The sequence below is a fragment of the Anolis sagrei genome, chromosome 4 (genome assembly GCF_037176765.1).
Source record: "Anolis sagrei isolate rAnoSag1 chromosome 4, rAnoSag1.mat, whole genome shotgun sequence".
Lineage (NCBI taxonomy): Eukaryota > Metazoa > Chordata > Lepidosauria > Squamata > Dactyloidae > Anolis > Anolis sagrei.
In genome coordinates, this window is record NC_090024.1 from 168,905,277 (window position 1) to 168,931,566 (window position 26,290).

The window sequence follows — 26,290 nt, forward strand, 5'->3', positions numbered from 1 at the left end:
CAGGGATAATCCACTAAGGCGACTAAAGCAGTCTCAACTCCGTATCCTGATCCAAAGCTGGTTTGAAATGGATCGAGGAAATGTGTGTTACGCTGGAGTTGGAGGCACTATTTCACAATTATTTATTTATTTATTTACAGCATTTATATTCTGCTCTTCTCACCCTGCAAGGAACTCAGAGCAGATTACAATATACACATATATGGCAAACATTCAGTGCCAATTAGACATACAACGTATATAGACATACACAGAGGATATTTTAATTTTCTGGCCGCCAGCGGAGCTGTCGCTCTCATCGTCCATCTGTGACACTAATTAAGTACTTCCGCATTCCCCGCATGCTTTTCTGGAGTGCTTTTTGCTGGAGTCTTTTTTATGGCATCATAAATTAGTTAAATTAGTCTCCCCACACATAGATGGTACCTAATTTTTCCTACTTGACAGATGCAACTGTCTTTCAGATTGCAAAGGTCAATAACAAGCTACACAATTGGTCGGACACTCACTCCGGCCCGGGCCGGCTTCGAACTCATGACTGGTCAGAGTGATCTTAATGCAGCTGACACTTAGACAGCTGTGCCACAATCCCGGTGCTTGGCTTCCTGGCAGTGATAGTGATAGGGATTCTTGTTCGAGCCCCTGACTCTTAATTCTGTTGCTCTATTTTGTTCCCCATGCTTGAGATCACCTGGACTTTTGGGGTGTGGCAGCATCTATTTGAAGCTGACATCCAGCTTTACTGAACCTTTCTACCTAAAACTGAGGAAACCATCCTAGTCTTGAAGCAGTGTCTGTCATAGAATCATAGAATCAAAGAGTTGGAAGAGACCTCATGGGCCATCCAGTCCAACCCCCTGCCAAGAAGCAGGAATATTGCATTCAAATCACCTCTGACAGATGGCCATCCAGCCTCTGTTTAAAAGCTTCCAAAGAAGGAGCCTCCACCACACTCCGGGGCAGAGAGTTCCACTGTTGAACGGCTCTCACAGTCAGGAAGTTCTTCCTCGTATTCAGATGGAATCTCCTCTCTTGTCGTTTGAAGCCATTGTTCTGCGTCCTAGTCTCCAAGGAAGCAGAAAACAAGCTTGCTCCCTCCTCCTTGTGGCTTCCTCTCACATATTTGTACATGGCTATCATATCTCCTCTCAACCTTCTCTTCTTCAGGCTAAACATGCCCAACTCCTTAAGCCGCTCCTCATAGGGCTTGTTCTCCAGATCCTTGATTATTTTAGACGCCCTCCTCTGGACACATTCCAGCGTGTCAATATCTCTCTTCAATTGTGGTGCCCAGAATTGGACACAATATTCCAGGTGTGGTCTAACCAAAGTGGAATAGAGGGGTAGCATTACTTCCCTAGATCTAGACACTATGCTCCTATTGATGCAGGCCAAAATCCCATTGGCTTTTTTTTGCCGCCACATCACATTGTTGGCTCATGTTTAACTTGTTGTCCACGAGGACTCCAAGATCTTTTTCACACGTACTGCTCTCGAGCCAGGCATTGTCCCCCATTCTGTATCTTTGCATTCTGTTTTTCCTTCCAAAGTGGAGTATCTTGCATTTGTCACTGTTGAACTTCATTTTGTTAGTTTTGGCCCATCTCTAATCTGTCAAGCTCGTTTTGAATCCTGCTCCTGTCCTCTGGAGTATTGGCTATCCCTCCCAATTTGGTGTCATCTGCAAACTTGATGATCATGCCTTCTAGCCCTTCATCTAAGTCATTAATAAAGATGTTGAACAGGACCGGGCCCAGGACGGAACCCTGCGGCACTCCACTTGTCACTTCTTTCCAAGATGAAGAGGAAGCGTTAGTGAGCACTCTCTGTGTTCGTCCACTTAACCAATTCCAGATCCACCTCACCGTAGTTTTGCCTAGCCCACATTGGACTAGTTTCCTTGCCAGAAGGTCATGGGGGACCTTGTCGAAGGCCTTACTGAAATCCAGGTACGCTACATCCACGGCATTCCCCGCATCTACCCAGTTTGTAACTCTATCGAAAAAAGAGACCAGATTAGTCTGGCATGACTTGTTTTTGATAAATCCATGTTGACTATTAGCGATGACTGCATTTGTTTCTAAGTGTATGCAGACCACTTCCTCAGCAATCTTTTCCAGAATCTTGCCTGGTATCGATGTGAGGCTGACCGGACGGTAATTGTTTGGGTCATTCTTTTTTCCCTTCTTGAAGATTGGGACCACATTGGCCCTCCTCCAATCTGCTGGAACTTCTCCCGTTCTCCAAGAACTCTCAAAGATGATTGCCAATGGTTCTGAAATGACTTCCGCTAGTTCCTTCAGTAGTCTTGGGTGTAGTTGATCTGGCCCTGGGGACTTGAACTCATTTAGAGTGGCCAAGTATTCATAGACGACTTGTTTCCCAATTTGGGGTTGGATGTCTTCTAATCCCTCATTCACTCCATCTTGTCATTAGTACTGAAGTGGATGAGTGTAAACCATTTGAAACTTAATCCAGATATTCTTCATCAGTTGGAGTACAGATGAGGGAATGTAACCTCATTTAGCCTGTTCTAGATGGGGTTACATTCTCCCTGAAGACAGTCCCACTACCACTGCAACCACAGTTGGTGGTGTCACAAGATAAAGCCTTCTTGGTGGCTGCCCCTAGTCTCTGGGACTTTGTGTCTTGAGAAGCCGGAAAAGCCTCTTCCCTGCTGTCCTTCTGATGCCAGACTAAAACTTTTTTATTTAGGCAGGCTTTTAAAGGAGGAGGTTATAAAGAGTAAATTATGTGCATATGTGTGTACATGCTGTAATGTATTTTGATTAATTTAACAGTTTTAAGTGTTTTTAATTGAATTGTATGATTAATTATAGTCTAATATTTGTATGTTGTGATCTGCTTTCTGCCTCAGTAAATAGATAAAAGGGAGATATTAATAAATAAAAATAATAGGTGTACTGTTGCCACATCTGTTTTATGATGCCATTATCATCAACTGTCTTTATAAGTCTACATTAAATCATAAAGTTAAGTGCAAAATATACTTAGTCTTATATTGACCTTAGCAACGCTACAGATGGAGCTACTAGTTAATTATGTAAAATAATTACGTAAAATTATGTAAAATAATGGAAGACAACAAAATGGTAAAAAGCACAAACAGCAAATTAATACGATGGAGTTTAACCTTGCAAGACTTTGATTTTGATGTTAAACATATTAAAGGTACCCAGAATGTAGTTGCTGATGCTTTGTCAAGGATAATTGCCTAAGGTATGCAGGTAATGAAAACTGTTAATGGAAAATGGTAAAGTATGCATTGTATAATGTAATGTAATGTTTTGAAATGTTTAACCTGTTTTATTGCAGCTATGCGAAATGTATTTTGGGTAATTGCATTATTGAAAAATATATGTATTCCTTGCAATATGTGTAATGTATGAACGCAATTTATAGAAACGTGGTAGGTATATGTGTTTTGCAGTAAGGTATTGTATTGTGCAAAGTTACTGTGTAAGTATAGGAATGTTTATGTGTAAGTATAGAAATATTTAGATTGATTGTTTACAGGAAAGGGAGACAGTTAAAGTAGTCAACTTAGCAATAGCCCCTTTGTCTACAAAGAGAAGTAAAACCTCTCTTTATCCAGAAAGGTTTCTTAGGGCAGGGAGGTAATGTAATGACTCTTACCTAGTAGGCCGGAGTAGAAGCCTGGGATAACAGTAAGGCAAACCTCCATTTTGAGAGGGTCTGCCAGTAAAACAGCCATCTTGAGAGAGGAAAATTAGAAGATGGGAGGAGCTGGAGGTCTCCTGGGATTGGCTAGAGCAGATGGGAGGAGCCAAGTCTTGGGAGGGAAAAGGTTTCAGCTTCTGAGAGAGAAGTGGAGTTGGGATTTGAGAAATGAAGGAAGAAGAAGTGCTTTTGAGACTAGGTTTTTCTGAGAGAGAGCATTTGTCTCAGGCAGGGCTGCATAATTGGCAAGAAGGGTCAAGTGGCCTCCTGATTACTTGTGGGAGACAACACAAGGGGTTTGCTCTCTAGGTGGAGTAAATTAGCTGTAAAGAGTTAGCTAATTGCTCAGAAGACAGCCTGGGATAGGTTAGTCAAGAACTCATTGCTATTTCACTGAAATAGAGTGAGGGATTTTGTTTGTAACCAAGTCAAGAAACTCTTTTTAAGCAACCATTAAGATATTGTACTATAGTAACAAGTCAAGCATTTGTGCCTCTTAAAAGAAGAAGTCAGTTGTCTGTTTGGTCTTATAAATAAATCTTTTCTCTATTCAACTTTTGAAGAAGCCTCTATTGTTACTCATTCCTGTGGGATAATTCTAGTTTCTTTAACATCCTAATATCACAGAAAGGTCTCTTATCCAAACAGTCATTTTAGGAGCTAAGGGAAGAGCTGTGTTGGCAGAGAAGGGAAAAGGTTACCTCAGAAACTCATTTTAAAATCCTAAGGCAGCTTGGGTGGTGGCAACAATAAGCCAAAAGAAGACTGAAGCAGTGTTCACTCTACCAGTACACATCTAACATCATATCGCTACCACAATATAGATCAGCTGGGGCCTGATTGTCCAGTAGTGTGAGATTACATATAATCCTGTATACTGGTGTCCAGCTGCGCAATATACATTGATATCTGATGTTAGATCATAAGGGGGATTACCTTGTTACGTTATACTGAAGGCAAATGATGAGATTCATAATAAGGTAGTCCTTAATCCTTTACAGTATACATTAGAGAGGTTATTCTAACTGGAAATATAAAGCATTTGACAATATAAAGCTAATTCTAAACTGGAAATATAAACTTACATCTACCATTTATTCTTATTAAAAGAAAATGTGAATATTGCCTACAGTTATATGGCCCTAATCAAATTCTTACTGGAGAAAAATGGACGTTTCATTTTGAAGAGAAACATGTCATTAATTATATTGGATGTGTTCACCTGGTGACAAAGATATCTTAACCTAAACTCTTTTTTCAAAGTTCATGGTTTTTAAAAATAATTAAAAGTACATATCACATCATAAGTATAGCATCAAGTCATAAAATTGTTACACAAAGAATGTGCTTTTGAATCTAATGGGAAGAACCATTCAGTAGATACAGGAAACAAACGCCACCTGGATTAAATATTCTGTATAAAGCTAAATAATATAGATTTGTTTCATAGTTTAGACTAATTCATGTATTTTGCTTTGCAAACCAAAAATTTCAGCACAATTTCTTTTTACCTGATTACTAGCCTACAAAATCAGTTGGTAACTTTTAAGATTGGGAACTACTTATGAACTGCATCCACTCTGTAGAAGCCTTAACTGATGCTAACGAATCATCCAGTGGCAAAGTGCCTGTAACTTTTTTCTGCAAACACAAAAAAAAAAAACAATATAATTTTGTATAAAACTCTTATAAGTAATACACAGAATCCATTCTAAGCTTAATACAGTAATGCATTATTTTTTCATCCTAAACATTTAAATTCAGGACAGTTTTTTCTGGAGTGAACCATTTTTAAAAACTTTGGTGGCAATAATCAGTAGTTGTTCATTCGTTCAGTCATCTCCGACTCTTCGTGACCTCATGGACCAGACCACGCCAGAGCTCCCTGTTGGCCGTCACCACCCCCAGCTCCTTCAAGGTCAGTCCAGTCACTTCATGGTCAGTCCAATCAGTAGTATAACAAGTTTAATGGATGATTGCATGTTGTTGCCAGTCTTTTTCCTTCACTGGACCACAGATAACCCCTAAAACTGTGAGTATATATTATTTTATTTTAACCTAATGACCACTAGATTCCTGGATGAAAAGAAAATCAACGGCACCTCATTGTCATCTAGTTGGAATACTGTAATTATGTACAATAGACTTGCTCAATAAATGTTAGATTTTAATTAAAAGTGTCCTGCTTTCATTGTTTCTTAAGTGGAAACCCTTTAAAATTCTGGTTTCATTTCTGTCAATCATATGTGTATAGAGAGAGCTATAATTTTTCTATTTTCAGAAAAGGCATTTGATACTGTTAAAACTCACCAGTGGAATCCTAAATGATACTTTAAAAATCTTATTATTTAAAAATCTAATATTATTTTTACTGGACATTGATCAGATGCCCAACCCTACCCGTCATGGATGCATTACTATTACATCTGTTTTATGAAGCCAAAACCAGCAACTGTCTTCATAAGTCTATATTTGTGTTTTTATACTTTCTCCTTGTACTCTAAATTAGGCTTGATTAATGTATTATGCTTTACAATACTACAGATGGATCTACAAGTTCATTATGTGAAATAACTAAAAACTACAAAACTTATGTCAAAAACTTTTGATGTGAATAAAAAATAATATTTCTTACATTTTTTTCACATTTTTACAAATGTGCAAAATTGTTTTTCATCTTTTTATACAGCATGTTTGTTCTTCAAAAACTTAAGTAGACATTAAAGAGACAAGACTTATCACTATTCTAATCAATGTAATCTCAAAGCTACCACTACTTCTTATTAAAGGAAATATTTATTAAAGGAAAACATTACCATCACTTACATTTTGTTCCTAGAGAAAAAAATTACATCCTTAATTGTGAAGAGAAACATATGTATTGTACTGAAAGAGTTAGCCTGATAGCAAAAAGCTCTTAAATGAAATTCTTTTTTCCATGTCCATGATTTTTTTAAAATACGAGGGGTATTTTTAAAGTAAGGTCCGTTTGAACATAAGTACACAACGAAAGTTTATTTCAAAAAAGTGAATTTATTTTCAGAAAGTACATACTTCACTCTATTTTTTGAACTAGTTGCCGAATTTGTTCAAACACTTATCATACCTCTGAACCAATTTTAAAATACCCTCTTCATAAAAACTTGCTGCCTGCTCCGATAACCAAGAGTTCACTGCCATTTTCACGTCGTCGTCATTGACGTTGTCACAGCCATCTTTGAATTGTCGTACCCACTTACGCACTTTGCTTTCACTAATAACAGTATCACCGTACACTTCACAAATCTGTCGATGAATTTCTGCAGCAGGCAGGTTCCTTGCTGACAAAAACCGTATCACTGAGTGAACCTCACATGCGGTGGGTGAGTTGATAGTCTTAAACAATTTTAAAGCACAGAACAGAACTGAACAGGTTAGCTACAGAGTGGAAACTGAGCACAGTTGTTCCTGAGGCATGCCGGTACACGACACACATGCTCGTTGCGGTATGTGTGTGAACTACTAGTGTCTCCAACAAAATGGACCTTACTTAAAAAATACCCCTTGTAGTTAAAACCACATATGCCACAATTAGGTGTAATATCAAGTCATACAATTGCTATACAAAGAAACTGCTCTTGAATCTAATGGTAAAATGTTGAATTGTCACAGGAAGAAATCATTACAATTTTACCTTGCTATCAGCCTGCCTGCAAGAACAGGAGAGGGTCGGCGTCCTGGCTGCATCTCCCCCACACTGGTGAGAAAGCAAGCCAGGAAAGGAGGCTTTAAGAACTTCTGTCTCCCAGCTACACCCTGCTATCAACCTGCCTGCAAGAACAGGAGAGGGTCGGCGTCCTGGCTGCATCTCCCCCACACTGGTGAGAAAGCAAGCCAGGAAAGGAGGCTTTAAGAACTTTCTGTCTCCCAGCTACACCTTGCTATCAGCCTGCCTGCAAGAACAGGAGAGGGTCGGCGTCCTGGCTGCATCTCCCCCACACTGGTGAGAAAGCAAGCCAGGAAAGGAGGCTTTAAGAACTTCTGTCTCCCAGCTACACCTTGCTATCAGCCTGCCTTTCTAGGCTCTACTCGTGATGTTGGCCTATGTTGTTGCTCCCTGGAGAACTATTGTGTAGCTGCTTTTTGTGAACACAAAAAGCCCTGCTGCGCCGAGCTGCCGCGACCTCGGCGTCCCTGCTGCCGCGCGGCCGCGCCTGGTCTTCCAGAGGAGGCGGGCCGCGATCCTCCATCTGTCGCAGCCGGGGCCTAATGCGTGGTCCGGCCTGCTCCGCGGCCCGTCTGCAGTGAGGCGCCCGCAGCTGCAACTCCGGTATTTTCCGGCGTCCTGACGCCCTTTGAGACCCCCTGTCCCCCGACCTTCGAGACCCCCGTCCTCCATCGCACCGGCCCTCTGCTGGTTCAGTTCGGCCTTCATCGGCTCCGGCTTGAGTCGGCCCTGTTTTGATTGAACTGTGTTGTCATCATCAGGCTGTGTGACTGTGTTGATTGAGTCTGTGTTGTACTATCTGGCTGACTATTTGTTCTGACCAAGTTTGTGTTGACCGAGCTATATTATTTCCATCTGGCTGACTGACTATTTGTGCCGACCGAGTTTGTGTTGATCGAGTTGTATTATTTCCATCTGGTTGGCTGACTGCATTCTCCAACCTCCTGTTACTGGCAAGTTTGCCTTAGGAAGAGTACCTACAGCAGCCCTGTGCCGACCGACTATTGAGACTCCTATATTCTTGTGTTGATTACTAAAACTCTCGGCCGAGTATTGTCATCCTGTGAGGGGGGGAGGGGTGGTCTGCCCGCCATCAGGCGCGAGCCGCCCACCATCGCGGCCGTTAACTTAGAGCCCACCACCTCCGGAAGACTGAGTCGGCCACCTGTGACCAAATTACTGCCACCTTGCATCTCGCTGATCCAATCCTGGACAAACTGTGCTGTTTGTTGTTAAGCTCGAGTTTTCACCATCTCGTCGAGCAATCCATCAAATTCGGAAGACTGTGTGGGCCACCCTCTGTTTTGGTTTGATTATTGCCATCTCCCGGCATCTCACGGTCTCCAATTTTGTGGGATACTAGTATTTATACTATCAGCACTTTAATCTATTACATCAGTGGACTATTACTTTATTGAGCCTAAGCACCTTAATCCTTTTAATTTTGTCAACCATTTATTGAGTGTGTTAATCATCTCTGATGGTGCTAATCATCTCTGCTTTTATTGACTACTATCGGAATCTATGCTGATCATCTTAATTGTGCTGACTGCTCCTGATGGTTGCTAACTAATTTTGACTCCATGACCAGTTGGCTACATCGAGTATTTTATTAATTGTTGTGATCTTAGCACTTTATGCCATTAGCACTTTAAATTACCTTTTTGTGGCACTTAACCAACTATAGCACTTTAATTGATTTGATAATTGATTTGATACATCCAGTGTTGAATCAGGCCTCCATGACGCACCTTATCTAACACCTTGGGTTAACTGTCAAGCCATCGCATTTAATTGTTGTTCTACTGTGTTGTGCTGAATAAGTCTCCATCTGTACTCCAAGAGCTTATTCTTGCCCCTGACTGTGCTTAACAACTACTACCCATGTTACCACCCACTCCTTGGCATCTGTTAATTTGGTTGCTAATTGCATATGTGGGTCATAAGAAATGGAATAGCACGGGGGAACTCGAATATAATTCAACAGGACCGGGGAACACTTGGAAAACAAAGCCATGGCAAACTGAAATTGTAACATGGCATGCAAACCGCAATGATCCTTGGTTTATTATTATAGGTATCAAATGCGTCATGGAGGAGGGAGAGGCTTCCGTTAACCGAGGAGTCCCCATAGAAGTCGTGGTGGGGAAGGGGAGATACGGGAAAGGGAGACCTTTAATTCGGCCTAGGGAACGTAGAACAACATTAGTAATTCCAAATCGGTCTCCTGATACGGTAAGTAGGTGTAACCAGGATGGCGGTCCCTCTGGATTGAAAGTGGTGCTGTTGAACGCCAGATCTGTCAACGGTAAAACAACTTTCATCCAGGACTTAATTCTGGATGAACGGGCAGATCTGGCGTGCATCACAGAGACCTGGCTGGACGAAGCGGGAGGTGTAAATTTGACCCAGCTTTGTCCACCCGGGTTCTCTGTGCAGCACCAACCGAGATCCGGAGGGCGGGGAGGCGGAGTTGCAGTAGTCTACAGAGATTCCATTTCTCTGACCAGGACCCCCATCCCGCAGTCAACAAATTTTGAATGCGTCCACCTGAGGGTGGGTGACCGGGACAGATTAGGGATTCTGTTAGTGTACCGTCCACCTCGCTGCACTACAGTCTCCCTACCTGAGCTAGCGGGGGTAGTCTCGGACCTGGCATTGGAGTCCCAACGGCTGCTTGTGCTGGGGGACTTCAACGTCCACGCCGAGGCTGCCCTAACGGGAGCGGCTCAGGACTTCATGTCTACCATGGCGACCATGGGGCTGTCCCAACAAGTATCTGGCCCCACCCACAGTGCTGGACACACATTGGACTTGGTTTTCTGTCAGGGATGGGAGGAAGGTGGCGGTGTTGAGGAGTTATCCATCTCTCCGTTGCCATGGACCGACCACCACCTGGTCAGCTTTAGACTTACTGCACCCCCTAACCTCTGCAGAGGTGGAGGACCCATTAAATTGGTCCGCCCCAGGAGGCTTATGGATCCGGAAGGATTCCTGATGGCTCTTGGGGATTTCCCCGCCACCTCGGTTGGTGATCCTGTTGATGCCCTGGTCACTCTCTGGAATGGGGAGATGACTAGGGCAATAGACACGATCGCTCCAGAACGTCCCCTCTCAAGTAGCCGAACTAAACCAGCCCCTTGGTTTACTGAGGAGCTGGCGGTGTTGAAGCGAAAGAAGAGGGAACTAGAGAGCGTGTGGCGTTCGGATCCGAGCGAGCCAAACCGAACACGGTTTGTGTCCTTTTTAAGGTCATATGCCGCGGCAATAAGAGCCGCAAAGAAAACTTTCTTTGCGGCCACTATTGCGTCTGCAAAGAACCGTCCGGCTGAACTGTTCCGAGTTGTCAGAGGCCTATTAAAACCCACCATTCAGGATGGGTGCCCTGATGACTCGGCAGCTCGCTGTGAAGCTTTTGCTCAGTTCTTTGCAGACAAAGTCGCTTTGATCCGCTCTGGACTGGACACCACATTAACGGCAGTCTCTGAGGATGTAACACGAGCATCTGCTTGTCCAATTTTGATGGATTCTTTTCAATTGGTTCAAACCGAGGATGTGGACAAGGTGCTTGGAGGAATGAGAGCTACCACATGCATCCTAGACCCCTGCCCATCCTGGCTTCTAAAGGAGGCCAGAGGGGGATTGGCCGAGTGGGTTAAGGTGGTGGTTAATGCCTCCCTTCGGGAAGGCATTTTTCCAGCCAGCTTAAAGCAAGCTGTGATAAAACCGCTGTTGAAGAAACCATCACTGGACCCCACTCAATTGGTAAACTATCGGCCTGTTTCCAATCTTCCCTTTTTGGGCAAAGTCATGGAACGTGTGGTGGCCTCACAACTCCAGGCATTCTTGGTAGACACGGATTATCTAGATCCGGCACAGTCTGGCTTTAGGCCGGGACATGGTACCGAGACAGCCTTGGTCGCCTTAGTGGATGATCTCCGTCGGGAGCTCGACAGGGGGAGTGTGTCCCTGTTGGTGCTACTCGACCTCTCAGCGGCCTTCGATACCGTCGACCACGGTATCCTTCTGGGACGCCTCGCAGGAATGGGTCTCGGAGGTACTGCTCTGCAGTGGCTCCGGTCATTCCTCGAGGGTCGGTCTCAGAAGGTGTTACTGGGGGACTCCTGTTCTACCTCACAACCTTTGTTTTGTGGGGTTCCTCAGGGTTCAATACTGTCCCCCATGTTGTTCAACATCTACATGAAGCCGCTGGGCGAGATCATCCGGAGTTTCGGGGTGCGGTGTCATCTGTACGCAGATGATGTCCAGCTCTGTCACTCCTTTCCACCCGCTACTAAGGAGGCTGTCGAAGTCCTGAACCGGTGCTTGGCTGCTGTGACGGTCTGGATGGGGGCGAACAAATTGAAATTGAATCCAGACAAGACAGAGGTACTCCTGGTCAGTCGCAGGGCCGAACAGGGTATAGGGTTACAGCCTGTGTTAGACGGGGTCGCACTCCCCCTGAAGACACAGGTTCGCAGTTTGGGTGTGATCCTGGACTCATCGCTGAGCCTGGATCCCCAGGTTTTGGCGGTGACCAGGGGAGCATTCGCACAGTTAAGACTCGTGCGCCAACTGCGACCGTACCTTGGGAAGTCTGACTTGGCCACGGTAGTCCACGCTCTGGTTACATCCCGCCTTGACTACTGCAACGCTCTCTACGTGGGGTTGCCTTTGAAGACGGCCCGGAAGCTCCAACTAGTCCAACGGGCGGCAGCCATGGTATTAACAGGAGCAGGGCGCAGGGAGCATACAACTCCCCTGCTGTACCAGCTCCACTGGCTACCGATTAGCTACCGAGCCCAATTCAAAGTGCTGGCTTTGACCTTTAAAGCCCTAAACGGTTCTGGTCCTACATACCTATCCGAACGCATCTCCGCCTATCAGCCCACCAGGACCCTAAGATCTTCGGGAGAGGCCCTTCTCTCCATCCCGCCTGCTTCACAGGTGCGGCTCGCGGGTACGAGAGATAGGGCCTTTTCTGTGGTGGCCCCGCAGCTTTGGAATGCCCTCCCTACTGAAATAAGATCAGCCACCTCGCTAATGGCATTTCGGAAAAAACTGAAAACTTGGATGTTCCAGCAAGTTTTCGGCTAACCCGACGTGATGATGTTTTGATCATGGATTAGCAATCTCGGACAACGAATTGGATTGTGACTTTAATTATGAGATGTTCTGGTCTGTATTGGTGGCCCAATACTATGTATGTATATGTATGTATTTTATATTTTAATTTTATATTTTAAATTGGAATATTGTAGTTTTAAATATGCTGTAAACCGCAATGAGTCGCCGTATAGGCTGAGATATTAGCGGTATACAAGTGTACCAAATAAATAAATAAATAAATAAATTACACACCACCTGGAACAAATATTTTGTATTAAGTGAAATACAATATGTTTAATCCATAGTTTAGGATAATTCGTATATTTGTTTTTCAAAAACACAACTATTTCAGAACTGAAGAACAATTTCTCTTTACTTTAGCTTGTTAGCTAAACATATGCTGGTGATCCAAATATGGTACTGCTATTGATTCTTATTAGTCAAAAAAGTGGTTTGAAATATGGACAGTTGAACACCTGTGCTATACCAATTAGGCAAAAACCACAAAGACTATTGCATCTGGAGTTGCTAGGTCCAGTTACAAATGTATCATAGCACACTTGTAATATTGTATTATGTTGAGAAACAATTGCATATGACTGTTCAGCTGTATAGCCTGTGCATCTGTTCCTGGTTTGCAAATCTGCAGTAATTATCACACTTATAGTCAATATACTGTATTTACTCAAGTATAATATACCATAAGTGCGTAGTGCAAAAAAAGAAAGGAAACATTTTTGGTCAAATGTAAGGCATGGCTTCTCCTTTCCTGTCAGCTGTTCCACTGCCTGCCTTAGAATAACCAAAGGGTAAAGGGATGCCATGTTTGTCTGTCAGGCCAATGCTACCCAATTGGCCTCATTCATGAGATTTTTGAAATCCTGAGTGAATGAGGCCAATTGGAAAGCCATGGCTCTTTATCAAGTTGAGACTAGTGAGTTCTAATGTGCACCTCACTTTGGGCCATGTAATTTAGCCTTAAAAGGTGAGCATTAGATTTGTGCTGATATGGTAATTAAAATGAAGTCTTGATTTTTAGATATATCCTTAGCAAACTCTGCCCTGGATAAAGACAGGAAAAATATTATCACTCATTTCTTAGCCAAAAATGGGTCTCCTGGGATTTGGGAAACTTGGTTAGGAAGAGTAACACAGAGGTAAGTATTTATCTGGCAACACCTACCTGTTAGGTCTTAGGCTGGTTGTTACAGCATCTTAACAAAACCAGTAAATCATAATGAATTTAATTTCTTTTCAAGGACCTGGTGACAACTACTTGAGATCAACATGGGCATTGATGTCTGACTTTCTTGTTCTTGTAGAAATCGTACATAGTGTATTACTAATAAAAATTACTAGGAAATCTTCTTATACTTATGAATAGCTACTCATTGCATTAATTGATTCTAAGAAAATATAAAATTATCCTATCATTTACCACTACCACAAACTCCTCATTAATGGTTTCTCCTTGAAAATGCAGACTAAGGAAAAAGTTCAAATAGCAGTTACACACACAAGGAGTACAGATATTAGAACAGAACCAAATGAAAAATCAGGCATAACCAACACATACAGAAAATGCTGAAAAACAGAAGGACTGCATGCTCTGTCAGTCCCATGCTTAGCTGTAAACCTAAACACATTTAGGTCCTGAAGCCAGGTGACAGCAGGGGCTTTGCCAGGCAGGGCTTGTGAGAAGGATGAAGATGAAAGGGATTTTCACCAGCATCTGAATCAAAGGCAAACATAGAGCAGCCTGACACTGAGAACTTACAGCAACCTCAAGGAAGTAGGGATACAGAGTCAGGACAGGATCAGGAGCTTCAGGAAACAGAACAGGAGCTAAGTATTCCAGCTGGGCTGCACTAAGTACTATGCTATTCAACTGGGGAGATCTAATCTGTTGGATCGGAAGAGGGGCAACAGGCAAAAGCACTTAGGAAGTGGCATATGTAGTGGGAGTCTGGATCAGTTAGCGGTTGGGAGTCATGCTGGTATAACTATTACAATGGGAACCTCTGCTATTGAAGTTTTTATTTTGGTGAGTGGATTACATTTCGGATTATGGTTTCTGTGTTTGGTGAGATTGCTTGGGAATAATGTTGGTATAACTTACAGCTGGAACCTCTGCTGGTGAAGTTTTGATGGAATCTTGATTTTGGTGAGTGGAATACATTTTAGTTTACAGCTTCTGTGTTTGGTTAGATTGCTTGGTATTGCAGTTATTGGAAAGTTATACTCCCATGCTTCACCCTTGTTTGAACTGACTACTGTGTATGACTGGACTGCCTTTTGACTATGAGATGGCGAGTGGCTGTTTTAGCAATAATTCTGAGAGGAATTTGACAGGCAGTGTGGTGAATCAGTGGGGCAATGGGAGAAACAGTTGCCCCAATCCCCACATCGCAATCTGCTTTCTCCATTACACAGAAGAAAGTGTCACTGCCCTGCTCCCCTTACCCCCTGCTGTCCCCATTCTATCTAATGAGAACACGGGAAGTCTCCCATGTTCTCTAGGCAGCATCCTAGGATGCTTCCAGCAACCCACTGGAAGTGTCCATGTATTGTATGATGGCCTCCAGCAAGTCCGTCTTAGAAGTGTCCTAGGATGCTTTCTGAAGTCAATGTGATGAGGTCCTTACTTGGAATCAAGTTCTACTGAATTTAGTAGGACTAACATATGAGTAGACTTGGATAGGCCCACACTGTGATATAACAGCAACAAGAATAGCTGGATGGAAGTAATACTGCAGTTTAAAAAACCTCATATTTTAGGTCAGTGTTAATAAAATGAAAACTCTGAACTGTAGCTTCACATTATTTTGAGTCCACCAAGCTGAGAAGAAGAGAAACTCTTCATGATTCAAGCTCTTATCTGCAGTTGTTAAGCAAAATTGCCATATTTTATAATATAGTAGGGCAAAAAAATTACCTGTAATCGAGACCTGACAACTGATACTTCAAGAGTGTGATTTAATGTTTACAATAATCTTGTAACAAATGCCCATCTGGAATACCAGTTAATCATTAACATGTGTTATTAATCATTTCTTGAAAATGACAAGAAGAATGCTTGCAGCTTTCAGACTGGAGAGATCAGCTTATAAAGGCAACTGGTTGCAAAAAACAAAATATAGCATCCGTATCCATGTTTGTGGGCTGCACTAGGTTGTCCAGTTTGATTCTTTGTTATGCTTCCTGCCCAATACAGTGAAAATATAGGGTTAATATTATTTACAGGTATCCAAAGGAGGTCTTGGGAGTTATCCTCCCATCGACACAGTTGTACTGTAATCACTTCTTGTTCACCACTAAAAAGGCACAATAAGATCACATTACAACAAAAATGTGTAATTTCACTAAATGGTGGGAGAGGAAAATCACATGTGTCAAATCATGACTTCTACCATGCCTTCCCTTGTTGCCTTCTGCCCTGATGTGAGCACTAAGGCACTGGTGGACAGAAGCTCCTTCACACAGGTGCCCTGTTTGTGGTATATGCAGGCATGAATTCTTATTATGCAAATATATGTTCTTTGAAGAGTGTTGCAAAACAAAGTGACTTTGTGCCAAAATCACTCTCCTTGCATAGTTAACCAATTGGCTTTTGGTGTACTCTTTCTAAAGGCATAGACTCACAGGGAAGATAGGGCCACATGGTGCACTGGGTCATATTTCTGTGGTTGGATGCAGAAAAAAAATTGTTTCTTCCTATGGGAGGAAGTTTAGGTACAGTTCCAACAAACTAATGCAAGATCAAGGTAGTTTTTTTAAAAAAATGCAAGTAATTTTTTTTTTAGAAATGGGAAACTGAAAACAACATTATAATGCAACTATAACAGCAGGCCATTATTTGGATCTTGGAACAACCTGCTTTATTAATTAAGTTTGAAAGATCACTGTTGAAGCTGTAAAGTAGAAAGAAGAACATCCAACCACAAAAAAGCCTTCTCTCCCCTCTCTCTTCAACATACTAAAAACAGAAAATCCCTTTTCATATGTCAAACTCCTAGTTAGACATTCTCAATTACATTTGTATTTGTGCTATATTGATCTGTGGCATTTGAACTTTGACCTCGTTTGTTTGAACAGTGTTGAGAAATCAGGCAAGCTGACTAAGAGAGACATCAGTCAGTCCCAGCTTGACAAGATTAATTGAGTCCGATAATGTTGTTCCATTGCTTTGCTGTCTTGTGGAAGTCTTTATCCCTGAAGATTGCTCTTGTGTTCTTTGCTACATTTCTTATGGTTGCTGACTATGTAAGACGGAGACGTTCCAGGGACTTCCCTCCAGGGCCCATGCCTCTTCCTTTTCTGGGTAATCTGCTTCATCTTGATGCCACTAAGCCTCATTTCTCTACACAAAAGGTAAGTAGGAAAACCACACTGAGCACCCAGATAGTGCCTATCTCCTTTAAGCCCACCTGAAGGCATCTCCACTATTGAAATAGTTCTGAATATTGCTACATGTTGGTTTGTGCTGTCAAGTAGGCTTTGGTGTATAATGACCCTATGAATAACAGCCCTTCCAAAGATACTGTTATTAACTGCAGTGTTTGGTTCTCACAATATTAGGGCTGCAGATTCCTTTATTCAGTCAATCTTGCTGCAATGTAGTTTTCTTTTCTCCTGCTGCTCATTTCTCATTTTATAATGAAACAATCAAAAGCCAAGTTCTGGGTTCTGTACTTTAAAAGGAATGGCACAAGTTCATAGAAGGGCAGATAAAAAAGACAGAAATTTGGAACATTTGTCATGACCACTTGAAGAAGCATTTAAAAGCTTCATTTTAAAGTTATTTCATTCACAACGAGAAAGAGTATACCACAGAGCAATTCAGAGAAAGGAAGTAGACATACCGACTATATACTCCTTTAGCCCTTGAAGACTGCTCAGAAGCTTCAAATGGTCCAGCGCTCGGCAGCCAGATTACTAACAGGAGCGGCTCTCAGGGAGCATAGCACTCCTCTGTTGCGCCAGCTCCACTGGCTGCCAATTTGCTACCGGGCACAATTTAAAGTGCTGGCGTTAGCCTATAAAGCCCTAAATGGTTCCGGCCCTACTTACCTCTCCGAACGCATCTCCACCTATGAACCAACCAGGACATTAAGATCATCTGGGGAGGCCCTGCTCTCGGTCCCGCCTGCATCACAGGTGCACCTGGCGGGGACGAGAGACAGGGCCTTCTCGGTGGTGGCCCCTTGGCTGTGGAATGCCCTACCTGCAGACATCAGACAGGCCCCTTCGCTGTTGGCGTTCCGGAGGAAGGTGAAGACCTGGCTCTTTGAACAAGCGTTTGGCTAATCAGTGCAATGGAATATAGGAACACGGTGGAATCGAACATAGGAATATGGAACAAAGGATTACGAGAATGGATTCTGATTTGTTGTTGAGGCGCTATGATTATGATAATGATTGTCTTTTGATATTGATTGTTATGTAGAATGTATAATGTGTTTTAATCTGCCTATGATATTGTCTTGTGATAATTTGTATTATGTAAACCGCTTTGAGTCGCCTAAGGGCTGAGAAAAGCAATATAGAAATAGAGTAAATAAATAAATAAATAGGATACACAAACTAAGGGAATATTACATTTTAATTCAGTGATGGTGGTGGTAGAGAGAACAGGGGAAGGTAACATTTGTTTTCTTTTGTCCCAGAAGTGATGATTAAATCTAATGTATGTAATTAACAGGAGATAAGGTTTCATGTAAAATGAGAAAAATGTTCAATCATAAGAATATTTCATTGATGGAATTAATGCTTACAGAAAGAACTGGCTTCTCTATTCTACAGACAAATCTGAGTAACCATACTTTGAGAACATTCAAGAATTTCTCCAAAGTGGTAGGTTAGCTAAACATAAATGACCTCCAAGATTCTTTTGATGTCCTTGATTCTACAAACTCCCTCATTCAAGCACTTCATGAGAACCAAGCACATAAATTTATAAAGAAGCTGAGATTCTGCATTATGAGGCATCTTGGAGTGTTCCACTTGGACAAAAGCAATACAACTTTCATTTTGCATGATGCACTTTCCTCTGCTTAGAGCCAGAAGAAAAATTAACAGCTTTGGAAAATTATTTAACCAAGTCTAAATGGCCAAATGCCAATGATTATGTCACCTTTTGGGACTTTCAGATAATCCCCAAGAGGTTTTGAAGGCTGTTTTTGTCATAATTGAATCCTCTGGTATTCACTGACCACTAAATGACTATTTAATCCACACAGAAGAATGGTGGGTCATAAATGATTTTGGTCATGCATGAGGGAATCAACACCTCCTCCCTCTGGAATGACCAAAAGTTCATAACATCTTTCTTCAACAGGAAGTCATCAGTATTTATCATCTCTATTACATTCTGCTCCATTCTCCTTGCAGCTTACAGACATATATGGCAATGTCTTCAGCTTGCAGTTAGGAAACCTTCAGTTTGTAATTGTAAGTGGACTGGAACTGGTGAAGGAAGCTCTTATCCATCAAGGTGAAAACTTTCTAGATCGACCAAAATTCCCTATTATATATGACTTTTCTAAGGCATTTGGTGAGTGTTTTTTCCTAAAGTATTCCTCTTTCATTTTTTAATTTTTACAAAGGATCTTTCCTAATGGGGAACCATCTTTAAATTAATTCACCAGATTAAATACTGAAGGGCAGTGCTTCGATTATAGTTTGTATTACATCCATCCATAAATCAGAGTTGTTTTTGTAGGAATACACCAACCTAAAATCTCCAAATGGCTGTTTCTAAACAATTTAGTATATAGTGCCAGCATTTTGAGAATAAACAGTAGTTATGTTACAGGTCTTGAATAATTTTAGTTTACAACTCCTTATCCAGCGCATAAACAAAGTATTTTTATATTTTTAAATAAGAACCTATGATTAATGACAGTGTTTGCCCATTTTCCCATCTTAGAATATTATTATTTATTATTTATTTACTTACTTTACTTCTATACCGCTGTTCTCAGCCCGGAGGCGACTCACAGCGGTTCACAGCACACAGGAAACAGCAAAATTCAATGCACCAATATAAACCTAATCTAATACACAGTTAGTACACAATTACTATAATAACCATTCACTAGCATCTCATCACTAAAAAACACGATCCAGATTCGTCATCCATTGTTCCATTCCTATGTCATTACCAATCATTGCACTAAATTATTCGAACGCCTGCACAAATAACCAGGTCTTTACTTTTTTGCAGAATACCTTTAGAGATGGTGCTAATCTAATGTCTGTGGGAAGGGCGTTCCACAGCCGGGGAGCCACCACCGAGAAGGCCCTATCTCTCGTCCCCGCCAGCCGTGCTTGTGAAGCTGGCGGGATCGAGAGCAGGGCCTCCGCGGAAGATCTCAAAGTCCTGGTGGGTTCATAGGCTGAGATACGGTCGGATAGGTAGCATAAAAGACTATAGGTACATAAAAGACTATAACTTTTAAATTTTTCAGATAAGTAAAGAATGTCAGGTGTTTCTTAAAGTAAGCCAAAAGCACAAAGAATTATCTCAGGTTATCATGCAAGTAATTATATAAGAGAATGGGTGGTAGGATGTCTGCAGAAGGTGGGGTATACACTAGACCAGTGGTTCTCTACCTTCTTTTTGATCAGGGACTATTTAAACCAGGGACCACTCTCAAAGATAGTACCAAAAAGATTACAAATCAGTTTTTGGTCAATTTTAGATTTGGTTTGGTTATTTGGGGGTGATGATTTAGAAAATTGAATTGGATCAGCTCTAGATTCTGATATAGAATGTATACCATCCAGTAGTTGCCATCTGTTCACCCACAGAAAACCATATTTAATATTCTAGATCTGATGTAGTCTATCCCATGCCATTTTCTGAATCAGCACCCCAAATAACCCCAGAAACAGGCCTAAAATCAAAGACACAAGGCGACCCTGCTTCCAGGCACCACATGGAATAGCTGTGCTCAGGGGAAGGGAAGATGAGGACAAGCAGCATTCAGGAGGCTTGCTGTCATGCCTTTTGTGGATAGTCATCCTCTTCCCTCCCGACACTCCTGTTGACTCGGCAGTAAGAGGGTTTTGCAAGACTTTCATTGCAACAGTGTGGTAACAGTGAGGACACAGACCATATTTTAGTTCTTGGGCACCACTGGTGGCCCATGGACCATAGGTTGGGGACCACTGCACTAGACTCAAGAGTCAAACAAATATGCAGGATACAGATATTTGATTGGGTTACAAAGGCACTAAATGGGTTTCCAAAGAGAATAAAAAAGCTAAATTAGAATCATGTAGAAGGCAATGATGAGCCCTTCCTGATAAGCTCTGAAATGCTACCCTAAAATTCTACCCTAAAATGCTAATTCTACTAAAGGTAAGAGAGAGGACCCATCTACACTGCCATATAATCCTGTTTCATAATGCAGATTAACTGCATTGAACTCATAAAACCCAGTTCAATGCAGTTTATTCTGCATTATATGAGTCTACACTGACCATTATAATGCAGTTCAAAATGGACTATATGACAGTGTAGATAGAGCTATAAATACTTAATGCAGTTAAGACTTGTTTAAGAAAAGATTATAGCTTTACCCTTGAATGCCTGTGTTTCACAAAAGCCTTTAGGGATTGTCTTTATAACGAGTAAGCAGATACAGTGAATCAGTTATATGCCATTTGACTTAGAAGGTTACTATCCCGACATGCATTTCACTTTGCCAAGTCTGGGTTGTTGTAATTACTTCGGACTGTGTGGTCATGTTCCAGGAGAGAATGCTTCTGGAAGATGACCATACAGCCCAAAAAACTTACAAAAACCCAGTGATTCTCAGCCATGAAAGCCTTCAACAATACATTGCCAAGTCCCTCCATGCATGTCCTGATAAACACCTAGATTGCCATATGACCTAATATAAAAATGCCTTATGGAGTTTAATGGAGCTGAAATGCAAGGTCTTTAACCTGCTCTGCCAAATATTGGTGGCTTGTCAACAAACTACAACTTAGGTGATTCCATAGCTCTGATCCATGTCAGTTAATGTGCTGTCAAACTGAATTAACTTTACAGTATAGATTCAGTACAGACAGATATCTGTTAAAACAGGAAGAAAGCACCTATGGAAGCAACACATTTTAATTTCACTACCAGCTCATTGTGAAAAAACAAAACAATTCCCTAGCAGCACCGAAAGAATTTGTCATGCTATTTAACCGTAAATGCTCAACACAGAAGCAAATTCACTATTTCCCAGGTACCTATGTTTAACAAGTTTTAGCAAATTGTGGCTCCATCTGGCCCACATGGCCATTTCTTTTGCCCCCATGGATTCCCCCTGATGCCCTACAGGTAAAATAAATAATTAAATAATAGATCTGTCCAAATGTTTTTCTTTGTTGTTTTCTCCCATCCCATTCAGTGCTTTATTCAGTGGTCATTCAAGGATATTTTGGTGGCTTTTACAGGTTTAGAGGGTAAAGCTTTCAAGCTTGTCTGTTGCAGGCCAGGCATGCACTGGTATAAAGAGTACAGGAATCCTCCTTATTCAAGTATATAAGATGTACAATTAACTATGCAGGGTTTCTGGCTAATATTATTTTGTTATTTTAAAAATTTACAGGAATTTATTAGAGTGCTTAGTGATGTTATGTTAACTTTTCCCTTTAAGGGTTGGTCATGTCTAATGGACTTCCCTGGAAACAACAAAGACGATTTGCCTTGTCAACACTAAGAAACTTTGGTTTGGGCAAAAGAAGCTTAGAAGAACGAATACAGGAAGAGAGCAGGTTCCTCACAGGTGCTATTGAAAATGAGAAAGGTAACAATACATTAGCCATGCTTAAAAATTCAACGATCCTTCATTGAGGAAATGTAGCTTTTCCTGAGCTATGAGGCTATTACAGAAAATAAGTAGAAATCTGTACTCTGGCACATACGACGTAAGGTGTATATACCTTTAGTGTATTAAAAATAATAAGAAAAAATAATATGGAGCACACAAACATCCTGTAATGTTTTTTAAGAATCTTGTGTGTGTGGGAGGGGGGGATACTAAAAAGTTGTATCTCTGCCCATGTAGTTTTAATTTACAGATGCTGCTGGGAAAGCAAGAGTCCATTCGTAAGTATTGATGATATTGCTCCAGCAAAGGATCACTGCCTTGTCATGGTGCAGGAGCTTGAGCATCTCAATGATGCCATGAACGAAACTGTGAAGGGACACCCAAGACGGGATGGTCACGGCAGAGAGGTCAGACCAAATGTCGATCCCTGGAGAAGGTAATGGCAACCCACCCCAGTATTTTTGCCAAGAAAACTAAATGGATCGGTACAACCAGAGATATGTCGGTATGCCATTGGGAGATGGGGCCCCCAGGTCAGAAGATGGTCAAAATGCTACTGGGGAGGAGCAGAGGATAAATTCAACCAGCACCAGATGTGATGATGCAGCTAGTTCAAAGCCGAAAGGAAGGTTAGTGGCCGATGGTGCTGGAGGTAAACAACAAATCCGATGCTCTAAAGATCAACACACCATAGGAACCTGGAATGTAAGATCTATGAGCCAGGGCAAACTGGATGTTGTTATTGGTGAGATGTCAAGACTAAAGATAGACATTCTGGGGGTCAGCGAACTGAAATGGACTGGAATAGGCCACTTCACATCAGATGACTACCAGATCTACTACTGCGGACAAGAGGAACACCGAAGAAATGGAGTAGCCTTCATAATTAATAATAAAGTCACTAAAGCAGTGCTTGGGTGTAATAAAAAAAATGACAGAATGATCTCAATTCAATTTTAAGGCAAGCTATTTAACATCACAGTGATCCAAATATACGCCCCAACCACAGCTGCTGTAAAGCAGAAGTAGATCAGTTCTATGAGGATCTGCAGCACCTACTGGATAATACATTATTTTCATTACATGCTAAGGTGGGTAGTAAAATGACAACTGGGATCACAGTCAAGCATGGTCTGGAACAACAAAATGAAGCAGGACATAGGCTGATAAAATTTTGCCAGGAAAGCTCACTGCTCACGAACACTCTCTTCCAACAACCTAAAAGAAGGCTTTATACATGGACTTCACCAGATGGTCAACACCAAAATCAGATTGACTACATCCTTTGCAGCCAAAGGTGGCAGACATCCATCCAGTCAGTGAAAACAAGACCTGGGGCTGACTGTAGTTCAGATCACAAACTTCTTACTGAACAATTTAGAATCAGTCTGAAGAGATCAGGGAAAACACTCAAACGAGTTAGATATGATCTCACTAACATTTCTAGCAAATATGCAGTGGAGGCGAAGAACAGGTTTATAAATAGAGTACCAGAAGAATTATGGACAGGAGTCCACGACATTGTTCAAGCGGTGGCAACAAAGTACATCCCAAAGAAAAAGAAAACTAAGAAGGCAAGATGGTTGTCTGCTGAGACACTGGAAGTAGCCCAAGAGAGAAGGAAAGCAAAAGGAAACAGTGACAGGGGGAGATATACCCAATTAAACGCACAATTCCAGAGCTTTACCAGAAGAAGAAATTGAACTATGCAAGCAATGCATGGAAGTGGAAGACAACAGAATAAGAAGAACAAGAGACCTCTTCCAGAAAATTAGAAACATTGGAGGTAAATTTCAGGCGAAAATGGGCATGATAAAAAACAAAGATAGCAAGGACCTAACAGAAGCTGAAGAGATCAAGAGAAGGTGGTGAGACTATACAGAAGATCTGTATAGGAAGGATAATATTATCAAGGATAGTTTTGATGGTGTGGTGAGTGAATTAGAATCAGACATCCTGAGGGGCGAGGTTGAATGGGCCTTAAGAAACATTGCTAATAACAAGGCAGCAGAAGACAATGGGATTCCAACTGAACTGTTTGAAATCTTGAAAGATAATGCTGTCAAGGTGATGCATGCCATATACGAACAAATATGGAAAACACAAGAATGGCCATCAGATTGGAAAAATCAACTTACATCCCCATACCAAAAAGACTGCTCAAACTTTCATACAGTGAAACTTATTTCACATGCCAGTGAGGGAATGCTCAAGATCCTGCAAGACTCCAGCAGCACATGGAGAGAGAGCTGTCAAATGTACAAGCTGGGTTTAGAAAAGGCAGAGGAACGAGAGACCAAATTGCCAATATCTGCTGGATAATGGAGAAAGGCAGGGAGTTTCAGAAAAACATCTGTTTTATTTACTATTCTAAAGCCTTTGACTGTGTGGATTATAATAAATTGTGGCAAGTTCTTGGTGGTATGGGGATACCAAATCACCTTTTCTGTCTCCTGATGAATCTGTATAATGACCAAGTAGCAACAGTAAGAACTGACCATGGAATAACAGACTGGTCCAGGATTGGGAAATGCGTATGGTTGTATACTCTCACCCAACCTATTCAACTTGTATGCAGAACACATCATGTGATGTGCGGGGCTTGACGAATCCAAGGATGGGGAGAAAATTGCTGGAAGAAACATTAGCAACCTTAGGTATGCAGATGACACCACTTTGATGGCCATAAGTGAGGTGGAGCTGAGGAGCCTTCTAATCAAGGTGAAAGAAGAAAGTGCAAAAGTTGGGTTGCAGTTAAACATAAAAAACATCAAGATTATGGCAACAAGAATGATTGACAACTGGAAAATAGAGGGGAAAAATGTGGAGGAAGTGACAGACTTTGTATTTCTAGGTGCAAAGATTATTGCAGATGCAGACTGCAGCCAGGAAATCGGAAAACATTTACTTCTTGAGAGGAGAGCAATGACCAATCTCGATAAAATAGTGAAGAGTAGAGACATCACACTGGCAAGGAAGATCCACATAGTTAAAGCAACGGTATTCCCCATAGTAACTTATGGATGTGAGAGCTGGACCATAAGGAAGGCTGAGCGAAGGAAGATAGATGCTTTTGAACGGTGGTATTAGAGGAAATTTCTGAGAGTTCTTTGGACTGCAAGAAGATCCAACCAGTCCATACTTCAGGAAATAACGCCCAACTGCTACATTGGAGGGAAGGATAGTAGAGGCAAAGTTGAAGCACTTTGGCCACCTAATGAGAAAGCTTAGAGAAAACAATAATGCTGGGGAAAATGGAAGGAAAAAGGAAGAGGGGCTGACCAAGGGCAAGATGGATGGATGCTATCCTTGAAGTGACTGGCTTGACTCTGAAGGAGCTGGGGGTGGTGATGGCCGACGGGGCTCTGGCATGGGCTGGTCCATGAGGTCACAAAGAGTTGAAAGTGACTGAATGAATAAACAACAAGAAGATATTCCTCAATGAAAGCATCTGCTACTTTGGCACAATCTCTGTACAAATTCTATCAGAATTGTTATGCTGTTGTGTGACTTCTTCTCATTTCTGATGTACAGATGCCAGGTTTTCAGGTTTTCTTGTCCTTTGACATCCTCTAAGGATGAGACAATGTGACTTTCCCAACATCATCCAGTGGTTTCCATGGCTGAGCAGAGATTTTTAACGCTGTCTCTGAATCCAGTATTCAAACTGCTACACCACAAAGGCCCTCAATAAAGAGATTTGCTTGAGAATAAAATTCTGGAGAATGTCCCGCCCACAAACATATATTGGTTCTCAGGAGTCTGTCCTACAACGCTTCCAGGACGGAACCCTGCCGAAAGTAGCCCTGTGTCATGTGAAGGGCCCTGTTGGGCTCCGTCCTCATATGATGAGGTCCTTAGAAGTCTGAATTTAAATTATGTACTAGTAGTAGTTCATGTGAGTGTGTGTAGTATGTTGTTTTTAATTTAATTTAGTATT

At 41.8% G+C, this 26,290-nt stretch overlaps 1 protein-coding gene across 1 annotated transcript in view; it reads left to right on the forward strand.

Moving 5' to 3' along the window:
* Positions 1–16,601: 16,601 nt before the first annotated feature.
* LOC132773987 (cytochrome P450 2J2-like) overlaps positions 16,602–26,290 on the forward strand; it is a 34,634-nt gene continuing 24,945 nt past the window's right edge. The window contains exons 1-3 of the mRNA XM_060773608.2: positions 16,602–16,888; positions 18,908–19,070; positions 22,177–22,326. Coding sequence (XP_060629591.2) covers positions 16,688–16,888; positions 18,908–19,070; positions 22,177–22,326 — 514 coding nt within the window. The 5' untranslated portion in view covers positions 16,602–16,687. The remainder of the gene's footprint in view (positions 16,889–18,907; positions 19,071–22,176; positions 22,327–26,290) is intronic.